At 36.2% G+C, this 14,602-nt stretch overlaps 1 protein-coding gene across 5 annotated transcripts in view; it reads right to left on the reverse strand.

The window, feature by feature from the left end:
* RYR3 (ryanodine receptor 3) overlaps positions 1–14,602 on the reverse strand; it is a 246,915-nt gene that overhangs the window by 115,881 nt on the left and 116,432 nt on the right. For all 5 annotated transcript variants that reach the window (XM_075426096.1, XM_075426095.1, XM_075426093.1 and 2 more), the window contains 10 exons: positions 13,297–13,505; positions 11,109–11,293; positions 10,319–10,355; positions 9,873–10,033; positions 9,220–9,385; positions 6,364–6,450; positions 5,761–5,987; positions 3,969–4,770; positions 3,234–3,434; positions 2,540–2,642 (listed from right to left, as the gene is read on the reverse strand). In XM_075426096.1, coding sequence (XP_075282211.1) covers positions 2,540–2,642; positions 3,234–3,434; positions 3,969–4,770; positions 5,761–5,987; positions 6,364–6,450; positions 9,220–9,385; positions 9,873–10,033; positions 10,319–10,355; positions 11,109–11,293; positions 13,297–13,505 — 2,178 coding nt within the window. The remainder of the gene's footprint in view (positions 1–2,539; positions 2,643–3,233; positions 3,435–3,968; positions 4,771–5,760; positions 5,988–6,363; positions 6,451–9,219; positions 9,386–9,872; positions 10,034–10,318; positions 10,356–11,108; positions 11,294–13,296; positions 13,506–14,602) is intronic.

Consider the following 14,602-nt stretch of genomic DNA (forward strand, 5'->3'; position numbering starts at 1 on the left):
CTTTACTTCATCATGAATCAAGAATTCTATCATTTCATGGTCGCTAAGCCCAAGACAGTCTCCGACCACCACATCTCCCACCAGTTCTTCTCTGTTAGTAAACAGCAGGTCTACCGAGGCACCTCCTCTGGGAGGCTCACTTACCAGCTGCATTAGGAAGTTATCTTCCACACACTCCGGAAACCTTGTAGACTGTTTCCTCTCTGCTGTGCTGTATTTCCAGCAGATGTCTGGTAAGTTAAAGTCCCCCACGAGAAGAAGGGCTAGCGACTGTGAGACTTCTGTCAGCTCATAGAAAACTTCATCTGCCTCTTCCTCCTGGTTGGGTGGTCTATAACAGACTCCCAGCAGGATATCTGCCTTGCTGGCTTTCCCCCTCAACTTTACCGATAAGCACTTGACCTTGTCATCACAATCATTGAGCTCTATACAATCTAAACCATCCCTAACATACAGAGCCACCCCACCTCCTCTCTTTCTTCACCTATCCCTTCTGAAGAGCTTATAGCAATCCATCACAACACTCCAGTCATAAGAGTCAACCCACCATGTTTCTGGGATGGCAGCTGTCCTGCTGCACAATGGCTTCCAGCTCCTCCTGTTTGTTGCCCATGCTGCATGCATTGGTGTAGATACACTTGAGCTAGGCTATTGATCTCACCCCTGACACTGGCATGCCATGCCTGGGCTCGTCTCTAGTGAGCCTGGTTATATCCCCTTCCCCATTCAAACCCAGTTTAAAGCCCTCTCGATGAGCCCCGCCAACTCATGTGCAAGAATCCTTTTCCTCCTTTGAGACAGCTGGACTCCATCTGTCACCAGCAGGCCCAGTGCCATATAAACCTCCCCTTGATCATAGAAACCAAAATTCCACTAATGGCACCAGCCTCAGAGCCACCTGTTAATCAGGTGAGTTTTCCTGTCCCTTTCAGTATTCTTCCCTGCCACTGACGGGACTGCAGAAAACACTACCTGTGCCCCTGATCCTTCAACCAATCGCCCCAGTGCCCTGAAGTCCCTTTTGATGGTGTTGGGACTTCTCTGCAATCTCACCACTGCCAACCTGCATAACCAACAGCGGGTAATAATCAGAGGGTCGCACCAGACTAGGGAGTTTCCTAGCAGTACAAGCACAGAATCTTAGAATGGTAATGGTTGGAAGGGACCTTAAAGACCATCTGGTTCCAACCACCCTGCCATGAGCAGGGACATCTTCCACTAGACCACATTGCTCAGAGCTCCATCCAACACTTCCAGGGAGGGGGCAGTCACAGCTTCTCTGGGCAAACTGTTCCAGTGTTTCACCACCCTCATGGTGAAGAATTTCTTCCTAATGTCTAATCTAAATCTGCCCTCTTTTAGTTTACATCAATTCCCCCTTGTCCTATCACTACACACCCTTGTGAATGGTATGGCAGGCACCATGGATACAAACAGAAATCACAAACTGTTAATTACAGATCACTAAAAGAATGTAATTCCATGAACTGGGTAAAATTGGTTTTAGGGATAACCAGTGAAGAAAGAATGAGCAGACTTTATTAGTAAACATTTAAAAGCAACCTCAAGCAAACAGGAGGAGGAGGAGGAAGAAGAAACTGTTAAGATTACTATGTTCTTCCTGGGGAAGAACCTGAGATAATGTCAATTCACTGTAACGACCCTGTCACCTTCTTCTCGAACAAGATGGGTGCCATCAACCACAGGACCAAGAAATGCACTGGAAGAGTTACTACCAATATATTGACCAAGTAGGTAGATATGAAAAAGCTTTTGTATATCAGTTTTAACTGCTAATTATTGGGAATAAGCAGTAATAACTGGATGACTCAGCCTATAAATGTTCGTATCATTGTAAATGGACTAATAATTCCATGATTGTCTTGATTAGACTAAGATCTCAATAGACTAACAAAAAATTTTTGACATCACATATAAAATATGTTTCCTGAACCCACATCAATTGCACAGGCTATCTGATATAGCTCACCCTTGCTGATACCCTAAGGAAATTCAAATTCAATGACTGGGGCAACTCAAGTTGTAATCTCTAGTGCAACAGTGTTTTATAGTGATTGACCATCACAGTTAGGTATACACCAGGAAACTAAGCTAAAGCAGCAGCAGCATCCCTCACCTAGTGTTTTTCATTAAATTTTCTACTGCTCAACTTCACAGCAAGAATATTCTTTAAATACATTTTATCTGCCTGTACACATACACATGCCAATACAAATCTTTTAAGGTAATTCAACCTTCCTGTTTGGATCATTTTTATTTTTTCTAGTTGAGTCTAAAATTGATATATAAACAGAATAATACCAGATTTGATAGATATTTAAGAGGGAAATTTAAAACCATGCGTAGGTTTCCTGTATTTTTGTAATATGCACCAAAGTCTGTCAGGAAAGTCACCACGTAGGCAGCAATACATGTAAAAAAAACCCCTCATACTAGTATTTTTTTTTAACTGATCTGTTCTTTTTCATGTAAAGTGTCAAAAAGACAAACACAAATGTAACATAAGCTTAGCACTCACCACAGTGAATTAGAAGATCATCATGAAATTCATACAACTCATCTCGAATCTCCTCTGGACAGGGACAATCCTCTCCCAGTTGAAAATTCAGCAACATATTAATCTTTAAGGGAATTAAAACATAGCTAAAACACTGAGCTAGCCTAAGACATATTCAAACACAGAGCCACACTTTACCGGTTTATAAACAAATTTATAATCATATTAACATAAGCTATAGATTTCTAATACAGCTTAAAGGAAATAATAAAACAATGGTACTTTGTAAGCTTTAATTACGATTAACACCAAAATGCAGTTACACTTAATAATAAAGCTATTTCCTGGAGATAGAAAAGACTATTTCCAACACATAGATGTCATCACAACACTAACTTCATGCTAACTTTTAACAACTAAAATTATCAAATTATCATAATCTTGCAGAATTGGATGAATCTCAGCCTCTCAGTACTGGGCAGTAATGTTCAATTTTTCTATACTGTTGAGAAATCCTAGGTGAACTTTGGTTTAGAGCTTGAATTCTGCTGTACAGGTATAAGCATTCTGACACCCAGTATTCTGTGGAATCTTAATAAATTTTATTTCAAATTCAATAAGCAGTTCTGATGCTAGTTTAGAAGTCAGAACTCTTAATTTTATCATCACAAAGATTCTTCTTTATCTTTAGACTCAAACATTTGTTTAATATTACCTGTTCTTGAGGAGGAGAACGAAATTCTTTAGTCTTCTTGGCAGTCAAAGCAGCAGACATGTTCAAGGCTTGCATGAGTTCATTGTACCTGTATTTCTGATTATATTGCAATTTTGATACATAACAGTCTGCAAATGATACAATTGCTTCCACTCTATGTTGCAGCTCACAGTCACAGAAATAATTGAGTAAATGGCACATCTAGGATAGAAAAAACAGAGTTAACAGTTTAACAGACTCTAATTGGGGAAGAACTGCAGTGGATACTATACAGTTCAACAGACTGTAAAAATGAGAGACTTTTTTCCATATCTTTCTTTTAACATGGTAAAGGTGACAAATTTATACAGTTTTATTATCAATTAAAAAAATATGATCAAGAATACTATATTGCATTCACATTCTTTCACTCATGCAATCAAAACATGTAGAAATCATAGAACCACACAACAGTTTGGGTTGGAAGGGTCCTTTAAAGCTTACCTAGTCCAACCCTCCCTCTTTTAAAATACACCTATGAAGTAAGTAAGTATTTGCATATCTATTTTGAGTACAGATACATGTAGAAAGAATTGCATCATCATCAAATTTTATTATTAAATGTGAGGTTATAAGGCAAAGTGCAATAAGGATCTTCAGGATTTCAAATCTTACAAATTAGAGAACAGACAAAAAGCACTACCTTTCTTTCATCAATAGTAGAACATACATAATACATTTATATTAAGTGGTCACCTGAAGCTTAACAGATTCTGGTAATCTTGTCTGCAATAAGCCCTTTGCAGGAGCTTTTGTTTCTCTTATTGCTTTTTCCCCAGCTTCTACAGCTTTTTCTTCAACTTGTGTAACTTCTTCCTTCTCTGTCCTCTCTTCTGTTTCTTCCTTGTGATCTCCAAACACGTTGGGGTCGATGAGGAGTAACACCTGCTTCACATTATCATCATCAAAAACCCCCATTATGAGCAATGTTGCTATAAGTTTAAGAACAGGAACGAACTGGAACGCAACCTGTCCTCCAACAGGGTCTCGTATATGAGTACCACTACACTGTACTGCCTCTGTTAGCATACTTATGGCCTTGGATTTAAGTATATCAAGGGGTATCTCTGGGCTGGATGTCTGTCGTTCTTCACTGGTCACAATAAAGCATGGAGTAGAAAAATTAAAGCCTGGTTTCAGGCAAGTGCTAAGCCCTACTCCAGGTAAACCATGCTTCTTTGTTTCATCAGGATATAATTTAATAGTTCGAGTTTCATCTGTAACCGGAATGATAAATTCATTGTTCATCATGAGCTTGGCTTGCTTGGCATGCTCCAAATGAATACTAATCAGCAAGTCATAGAATCCAGAACGTAGGAGTCCAGGTAAGTATCGATTATCTATAGTATAAAATAGCTGAGATACATCCACATGGCTACAAAGTGCATAAGCAACTCTAGTGTTACCTAGAGCACTAACTGAGCTATAGAGTTTTAAAGTGTGGTAGTGAAACTTCATCAAATCTTCTTGTTCACATAGTTCCAAAATATCAACGCATCTGTTACGAAATAAAGAAACAGAACACCAGTCAATATCACAAATAATAATGATTTTGTAAAAGACAAGTTTTATAATCTCTGCATATTTTGGTCATTTCCACTTTAATCTATTAAGGTTGATACTAATCTTAACATGTGCATCACTAAACCACAGTAAATGGTGGTAATAATTGGATGAGATTATTTAGAATTAGCGCTCCATAGGAAAAAAAAAAAGGAAGATTCTTTGGAAGCTATGGTAAATTAGAGCTTGCTTTAAAAAGAGATGTATTTGGCATGCTGAAATTTTGCAGTAATACTGTCACTAAACAATGCCTTTATAGATTATTGAAGCAGTACAGTTTCATTTTTTCAACAAAACACAGTATTTTTTGCCCTTTTCCTGAATCCAGTTTTATTAACAATAAATGAAATTAGTTATTGAATTACTAAAAGAAGCTGCAAAATAAATTGTAGAAGTACAGGAGTTACATTATCTTTCTGTTACACTTTTGCTTATAGTTTGATTTGTCACTGGTTATAGTATTTGATATTTGGATACATCTTTATTGTCCTCACTCTGAAGATAAAATCTAGTGAAAAATCTAAGAAAGCCAGGATCTTGTGAATAAGAACACAGAAACTTAATTCATGTAAATTCAGAGCAGATGAAACAGGAACAGATTACATGTTGTTATTTCAGAAAAAATAGTACTTACATGTTTGTATTTGTTTTTTTGAAGCTGAGAAAATCTCTGTGTTTAAAGATCCAGACATTTAAGAAATATTATTTTATAATTTAAATAAAATCAAATAGTCGTGTTTTCTCTTGTGTATGCCAATGTCGTATCTACTTATATTTCATGAATATGATATTATAGCAGATAACATTAGAAATTCTAAACAACTCTAGTGTAAATATTCTCCATGGCAGGTTTAACCAATACCCAGATATCAGCTTTCAACACATTTTGTCCACATCAAGTCACTGCAGTTCCTTCCAAATGTACCTGTTTTCCTCTGGGATATGAAGTGCCATCATCTGCAGAGGCTCCAAACATTGCACAACCCAGCCATGACGTTCACTGACACGCTCAGTTTCTACTTTTAGAAAGCTGTTTGGCATCCTGCTCCATAAAACAGGTGTAATGGTTTGCACATCAAGGCGAGGAGGACACTGAGGAACAGGATTTCTTTCTTCACTTTTAAAAATTGCTGCTGATAAAGGCATGGTATTCTGAAAGAAATAAGTGTATTGAAATTATTTTTGTAACATCTGATTATAAATAAATCTATAACACCAAAAGGAAATAGAATTTATTGATAGCAAAGAAGTCACAGAACTATATGTTATTGCAATAAACAAAATCTATTAAAAAATCCCCAACATTAAGGGTGTTCTCCCCAAATAACTTTAGTTTATTTTGACAGATGCAGTTTAGATTTGTTAAACAATTAATTTCATATAATAATTACATCTACAGAAGTAAACGTAGAAGTCAAATAAAATGTCACGCCATTGATTCAATCCTCCTAAATAAATTCAACTGAGCAGGAATTTCCACGGAAATATACAGAGTTAAAAGAGCACCTTTACACAAAATATTTTGTACCTTTAATTTACCAAGTTCAAACTGAATCAAGTTAGTGCTTGTAGGCTGTACAAAAGTTGCTGGAAAAAGTTTTGTGTTTGGTTCAACCTAGAAGAGAGATGAGAGTAAAAAACTTTAAATATTAAAAAAGCGTCAAGAATCTTCTCCCAGAATACATATGATATGATATAAAATAAATACTATATAGCTTACACTTCATTATCAAATAACTACAGACACTGTATTAAAGTGTTGATTAGTGTCTACGCATTGTTTACCTCTAATATAGTGTAAAGCATTTGCTGAATTCTCTTTCTCGGCCCACCTAAGTTTCAGGCAGGTGTGTCTGCTGCCTTACGTGCTCTCAACAACTATAACAAGAACCTTGGTAACACTATGTGTTGATTCTTCTCAAACATATGCAAATCCAACACCTCATTCTTGAGCAGCTAATCAAAACTCCAGCCACTTCACAGCAACATACTTTGTCTCTTGCTCTAGGAAAAACATCTCCTACACAGACTGAGGGTAAAATTCAGCTTTTTGACCACCACACATCTTTTAGAGTTCTTTCACATTTTATGCTGGACAAAATATTTCACTACCAAGAAAGCTCAAAAAGAAATTTCTAAGAGAGAGGGAATCAGAAGGGGATAAGAAGGGGGTAAGTGCACACCATTTGATCACGATAGTGCAAATCCTTTTTTCCTATTAAGACTAGTGAATTTCTGATCCATGCTCCAAAAGTAGAACATATTTTTTTTAAAGATCTGAAGCATCTCTATTTCTAGGCTTAGTATTTGTCTCCAGTCTTAAAAAATCACTGTGAATCACACTGAATCACAGTGTTGCAGTTTTAAAGTGTCTGGTTCAGTCTGGGATTTTTTTGACAGCTGCATTATCCTCATTTCTCCATGCTGGACTCAAAGTACATTTCAGAGTAGTAATACTAGTTTATTCCAGTGAATTCTCTACAAGATCACCCACCCCTACTGCCATGAAAAAAAAATTAAAATATATTTACAGAATAGTATATTATTAAAAAGATTTCAGTGCTCCAGGGTGGCTAAAAAAAGATACACTCTACATAATCAATTCAAGATTTCAGGACCTCAATTAAACATTTTAATCACACTATCGTGCATTTTGTTTACCAAGTATATACATTATATATACTAAATGCAATTACAATACTCATGCCATGAAGGAGTGAATCTCCTAACTCGTAGGACAGCAAACTATAAAAAATTGCGAAATAAACTGAGTCACAAAAAAGAACAAAAAATTCCATATTCTTGTAGATGAGAAAAAACATTCCAAAACACAATATAACTTAAACAAATTGTAAAATAATACCATATACTGAAAAATCTGTATGCAGAATAAAGTTATTTTCAGAACTATGACTATTGGGATAGACAAAATAATGTAGGGCCAGGTACATACATTCTAATCTCTTCAATAAGGAAAAAAACCCACAAACCCAATTCTAGAAACAAAAGGTATCCTGGACTGAAAGACGCTACTAATAAAATGTGTCTTATTTCAATAAAGCCTGAAAGTAACTGACTAAGACAATATAACTGTCAGCCTCTGACAAAAGGTAGATGTTTCCTAGTAATAATAATATAATTTGTAATTTCTAATCTGGTTTGAAGGTCGGAAAACCATTACTAACTCAGAATAAAACAAAAAGTCTTATAAACCAATATTTAATATCTCCTTTCTGCTATGAAGACCTTAACACTGGCCTGACAATTAATGACAAAATCTCAAATATATATGTATACACTATCTTTAATTTATTTTTCTATTATAGACAGTGTGATTTTTTCTGAATATCACCATGACATTCAGTAGTTAGACCAAGAACTACAGCAAAATTCATTTCTTCTCCTCAATATATTGACCCGTAGACCTTTTAGAATGAAAACAGCATACAAATATTGTCCCTCTACTTCAGTTAAGAAAATTGAAAAATGCAAACGGTTACAAAGTTAGAATAATATCCTGCTGCATCTAGACCAGACAAATACCAGTCATTTGCTGCAATTTGGGTGAGAGATTAGATTTGCTGAAGTAATTTAAAGATTTTATTTTATGGTAAAAATATTCAAGAAATGAAAATGAAAGCTATTTAAGACTATTTTTACTATTTTCAAAAATAGAGAAAATGTTTAAATTACTGGAAAAAGTGGATGCTCTGCTATGGACAACTGATCTTAGTAAGAGCAAATCTCATCAATCCAGTGCTGAAAACTTCTGCCAAATACTAATCCATTCACATAATGACTCCATGTCTCAAGAACATTAATAGCATTTAGGGCCCACCCCATTTATTACGGCTTTGCACATTAATGCATCTTTGACTTTTGGGTTTTGAAACTTATCAGACCACAAGACCTCCAAATCATAGCTATCTGTGGAAGACACAAACCCTTGTAACAATAAACTAAATCTATTTTCTCAATCCATACCAAAAATTACTATACCTAACGTCTAATTTTGACCTTATGCTAATTTAAATAACTATTTCCCCTATACCATATAACAGATTTAGTTGACAAAAATATTTTAAGGAATAATGTTATAAATCAAGATTCTGAACCACAAGAATTGAGAGCTAAAAAAAATCTTTTTCTGAACGTATCTACCAAAAGCCCTTCCTCAACATTTGAAACAACTGTAAGAAGTTGGACAAATGCAGCCTTACAAAAGAGAGAGAGAGAAAAAGAGGGATAAAACAGAATAATATAGGAAAACATGTTATTGTCACATGAATGCTGTTCAGTTAGATTTCTGAACAAGAAAAAACAATTTTATAATAGCATCAATATGACCAACTTTCTAGACAGCTTCCTGAAAATCTGATAATACCTGGTAGCAAGTGCCAAGCTCTTTTCCATTGGCTGTGAATGACAACATTCCAGTAGCCAGGTCAACAAAGCATCCAATTTCTAAATCAACATTACTGCGACCTGATCTCTGGGAATTAGCAATTACATCTCCTCCCCAAACCATATAGCAATTGCTACGCTTCACACTGAAAAACATCAAGAACAAAAAAAACCAAATCATAGGTTCACACTGAAAGTGACGTCTTTCTCATTAACCACCCCCTTTTTTTTTTTTAATAATGTAATCATCCTGGGTAAGGCATTGCACTAAGTGCACCTTTATTTTTTCCCCTTTTTTATAATTATGAAACAATTTCACATGTTTTTGTGTGTTTACATAAGATATATTAAAACAAGTAACAAGTTCATCCACAGTGACCAAATATGGCAGTTAAAAGAAAGAAGCATCACAAAACATTCTTTCAAACAGGACATTAATGATAAACATACTCACTTTAACAAGTCTATGTAAAACACACTCATATATAAATGAGCACAGAACATTCCTAGTCCATAGTAAATTTTCTTATTAGCTTAAATTCACATTTAAAATATCATCAAGCTTGTGAATAAGTCACTTTTGAACAGCAGTATCAAAGCACAATCTTTAATAAGTGATAAATAAATCCATACCTTTCATGAACCCTGCCTCTTTCATCACCTAAAGTAACTGTCACCGTACAATTTTTATTTAGGTCAAAATTCTCACTATAAAAATGATAGTCTGGTGTTACCCAACCAACCCAGACAGAGGACGCGTCTTGGCCAGCAAATATCCGTAGTGAATAAAAATACTGAAAAGAGGAAAAGAACATATTAGTAATAGAAATCTAAATTATTTTATCAAGGAATACTCAAATAGGGGTTGAAAACCCCTCAAATATCAAACTTCAATAATAGTAATTCATGTTCTCTTAATAAGTACTTTAAAATGCTCATACATTGAAAAAACAGTATTGTATCACAGTAAATGATTAAAAAGGCTTTTTTCAACAGGTAAACATCAAATGAACGTGCTGCCACAACTACATCTACCTAAAAAAGTAAGAATTACTAAGCATCTCAACGTATTTACTTACTGTAGTAGAAGGAGCAGCAATTTCTTGGCTGTGCTTTCTAAAGATAAAGGAACATCAGTAAATTAGTTAAAAAAAAGAAAAACAGTTTTAAAAGTACTCATTATTAAGCTAAGTGTACTTACAAGCTAACTCATGTTTGCTGTGTACTGAGTATGCATGAGTAAAGTAAGTATGCAAAGACTGTACAGGATACAAGCAAAGACTGTATAGGATACAAATATACACCCAATATAATTAATTGCAGTTACGGCAGAGAGCAAGGGAAGAGAGAGATTTACAGCAATCAACTAAAAATGAAGGCAATGCTGGAAGGTGCTGAACTCACTAGCACCTGTTGTCTTTAAAAATCTGTCCCATAGTCCTTTTTTCTTTGCATGGATTAGTCACTTTTCCAACAACAATGAGCTATTGAACAATAATGTAGGTGAGCATTAATCCAGTGGACAAAAGATTCTGAGTTGGTTTTCCAGCCCAACTGAAGAGCATTGCAAATCCCGATGATTTTGAAAGGATGGCAGCTGCTTAGCAATGTGTAACAATAAACCTTGTAATGCACCTGTTCAGAAACGATACTCTCTTGTCTGAATACAGCATTCTGCAGCAAAGTTGTGTTATAAATTTTTTAAAACCGTCAAGAATAAAAAAAAATCTCACTAACATGCATCATATGCTAGTGTGTGCTTAGTGTAAAAACAAGTATGAAATCTTGAGCGTACAATAAAAAAGATTCATAAAACATATTACATTTACACAGAAAGCATGAAATAGGATAACTAAAACCAAACCTAACCGTTTTTGGAAAGCATCAGATGAGGCATTTTCCACACCCATGCCAAAGCTGAAAGATGAGCGGAACTCAATGGGCATACTCAAACGACAATATATCATGTCTGAATTGCTGTTCTGTGTGCCGAATGTTTTGTGAGTAACTTTTAACCGAGGTGGACTCTCAATAGTTCCATCAATTCTCCATATCTAAAAACAATAGAAATAATTTTGAAATAATACTATTCCAAGAAAAATGCTGAAAACTTTCATTAAGCAACCAGAGAATGAGATAACCAAAAAAGTCAACTTAAATTTTCAAACTGAATTAACTTCAAAACTAAACAACTTTCTTCTCTGACAGGGAATCGAGCCTGAAAAGCAAGGGAAGCAACAGATTCAGTATATCCTGACTACAGTAAATATTTTCAAGTTGTTCCATAGAAAAAAGAAAAAAGGTATAGATTTTATTAAATTAATATACTTTGAATGCACAAGTCAATGAAAAATTGCTTCACAAGAATCAGTAGTTTTCTACTACGACAAGAAGAAATATCAGTTAGAATCCTTCAGATGATCATTATGAAGTCTGAGTTTGATATTATTATTCTCCCTTGTGCTGAAAAAGTGAGTATGCTTTTAAACCCAGTGATAGGAACATTTCAAAAACTTTAAAGACAGGAATACAGTTGAAATGATCCTGATAAGCTGAAAAAAATGCTGAGATCATTTAGTTAGAATTCAGTGAAGTGTATTTTGTTTAAAAAGAAAATGTTCACAGACAAGTATTAAGGAATAATTGCCTAAACAACCCCATGCATCAGTACAGGCTTGGGGCGGACCTGCTGGAGAGCAGCTCTGCGGAGAGGGACCTGGGTGTACTGGTGGATGACAGGTTAACTATGAGCCAGCAGTGTGCCCTGGCTGCCAAGAAAGACAATGGGATCCTGGGGTGCATCAAGAAGAGTGTGGCCAGCAGGTCGAGGGAGGTTCTCCTTCCCCCCTACACTGCCCTAGTGAGGCCCCATCTGGAGTACTCTGTCCAGTTCTGGGCTCCCCACTTCAAGAAAGATGAAGAGCTGCTGGAGAGAGTCCAGCGGAGGGCTACAAGGATGGTGAGGGGACTGGAATATCTCTCCTATGAGGAGAGGCTGAGGGAGCTGGGCTTGTTCAGCCTGAAGAAGAGAAGGCTGTGAGGGGACCTAATATATACTTACAAATATCTGAAGGGTGGGTGTCAGGAGGATGGGGCCAAGCTCTTTTCAGTAGTGCCCAGCGACAGGACAAGGGGCAATGGGCACAAACTGAGGCACAGGAAGTTCCGTCTGAACATGAGGAAGAATTTCTTCCCTCTGAGGGTGACAGAGCACTGGAACAGGCTGCCAAGGGAGGTTGTAGATTCTTTTTCTCTGGAGATATTCAAGACCTGCCTGGATGTGGTCCTGTGCAGCCTGCTGTAGGTGACCCTGCTTCGGCAGGAGGGTTGGACTAAATGACCCACAGAGGTCCCTTCCAACCCCGAACATTCTGTGATTCTGTGATTCATTCTGTGTAAACATCTAAATTAAAGTAAATGGCCTAGAGAAAACAGTAAAAAAACTAACCAGGAACTCAAACATACATTGCAGAACATATTAAAATGGAATATTTTATACAAAACATCGGATATATTATTCTGCTCTAGAGTAGATTAGTTGGAGTTGTGGAATTCCTGTCACTGGTGCATCATAAGAATGAATGAAAAGGGTATCACACAGCGACACCACAGGTACACTTCAATGTCCCTCAGATTAGTGGACTAAATCAGTCTTTATTTAGCTCACACTTCCGTTACCTTAAGTGATGCTGAATTCAGCTGACCAATGTTTAGATATTTAAGAAAAATGTATAGTAGTGAAGGTTTAAAAAAAAAGTGAATGTAAGACAGAATATAAAAAATATTCTTAGAAATCACAGCTGACTTGTTTCAAGTAGCTAACCACAAGATAGAGTAGTAAGATGTAGAACAGAACAGATAGGTATATCCATATGAATGGTAATGCTATCACAAATGAAGTTGGAGATAGGCAATATCATCTGGAATTATCTAAGCATGACTTAACAGATTTATATGACAAACTATCTGATGACAGTAAGTATTAGTAAGGATTTAATGTCTCAGCTTGCTAAACAAACAGTTGATAAACAGGTGTCTCCCTAACATGTCAGGTTACCTCAACGTGAGGATGATTTTTTGGCACATTGACAAATGTTGGTAAGCGTTTGCTAAACCACATAGCAACATCCCGGTTCATGTTGACAGCAAAAGGTTCAAAACCTTCTTGAAGGCCACACATTGTATAATATTTGAATGTACTGGCATCCATTCCAAGGTTCATACGACCAATCTGAGATAGACCCAGTGCACAAATCGGAACAAAACCTAAGGAAATAAAAACAAAAAAAACAACAGTAATTTCTTTGGAGAACACAAGCATTCTATTTTGGATCCATCTAATATGAACTAAACTTTAGGTCCTACATGTAATGCACATGAAGTGAGGACAGTAGCAAGGATTTAATGCCACCTTAAATACTAATGTCTAAGTTCAATATAATTGCTTCCAAAAACCCTGAAGACTTAGTCAATGAATGGGCATTACACACACTATCCTGTTTATTTAAACACTAAACCTGTTTAACAATTGTTATTAGAAAGTAGTAGTAGATTTGTGCAAAAAACAAACAACAAAATGTCAAGTCAAGAGGTAATTTTGTGGACAACCAGATTTGAAAAAACAAGATTTGCTGAAGTCAGTTACTCATTTATTAGAAGAGCAGGACAAGGGGAGACAACCTTGGCTAGATCAGAGTTATTAACAAATGTTAAGTATGCGCTCTAAGGGCACTGAAGTTTCAAAACGACTTCGAGATGACGTTCAGGTATCTCAGTACATCTGTTTAAAATTTAGTTTGTCATCAGTAGCTATAAATTTGTTGCCAATCTTCATCCCTCCATCATTCATGATAGATAAACACACTTTAATGCTGGCAATTTTTGCGACCAAACTCTTTGGGTCTCCATTTACCTGTAGCAGCTAACAGATAGGGCTGAAAGGCTGTTGAATTATTTCTCCATCTCTCAAGAAACAGAACTTGGAGCAACTTCAGGGAAAAGCCAACAGTTCAACTTCTAAAGGAGAAATTTTCTTTCCTACACTTCAACCTTAAGCTTTCAGAACAGCTCTCTTAAGGCTCATTCAGAAAAACTGCACCAATGGTCAGACCAAAGAGGGACAGTGAGCAATTGCTAAGTCTTCAGGCAACTGCTAACAGGCATGAAGCTACTATCGGTTGGAGGAGATATGCTTCTGAACAAAATATCAATTACAAAACAGAATAAAACAGTTTGAAAATATTCCCTGCCTCCTTCAATACAGTTATGTGGATACTACTGTTCAAAAAAGCAAAAGCCAAAAACAAAAAAGGAAAAGTAGCCCAGACAAAGGAGAAATGCAGATCAGCTACAAATAGGACAGA

This window comes from Opisthocomus hoazin, chromosome 7 (genome assembly GCF_030867145.1).
Source record: "Opisthocomus hoazin isolate bOpiHoa1 chromosome 7, bOpiHoa1.hap1, whole genome shotgun sequence".
Classification (NCBI taxonomy): Eukaryota; Metazoa; Chordata; class Aves; order Opisthocomiformes; family Opisthocomidae; genus Opisthocomus; species Opisthocomus hoazin.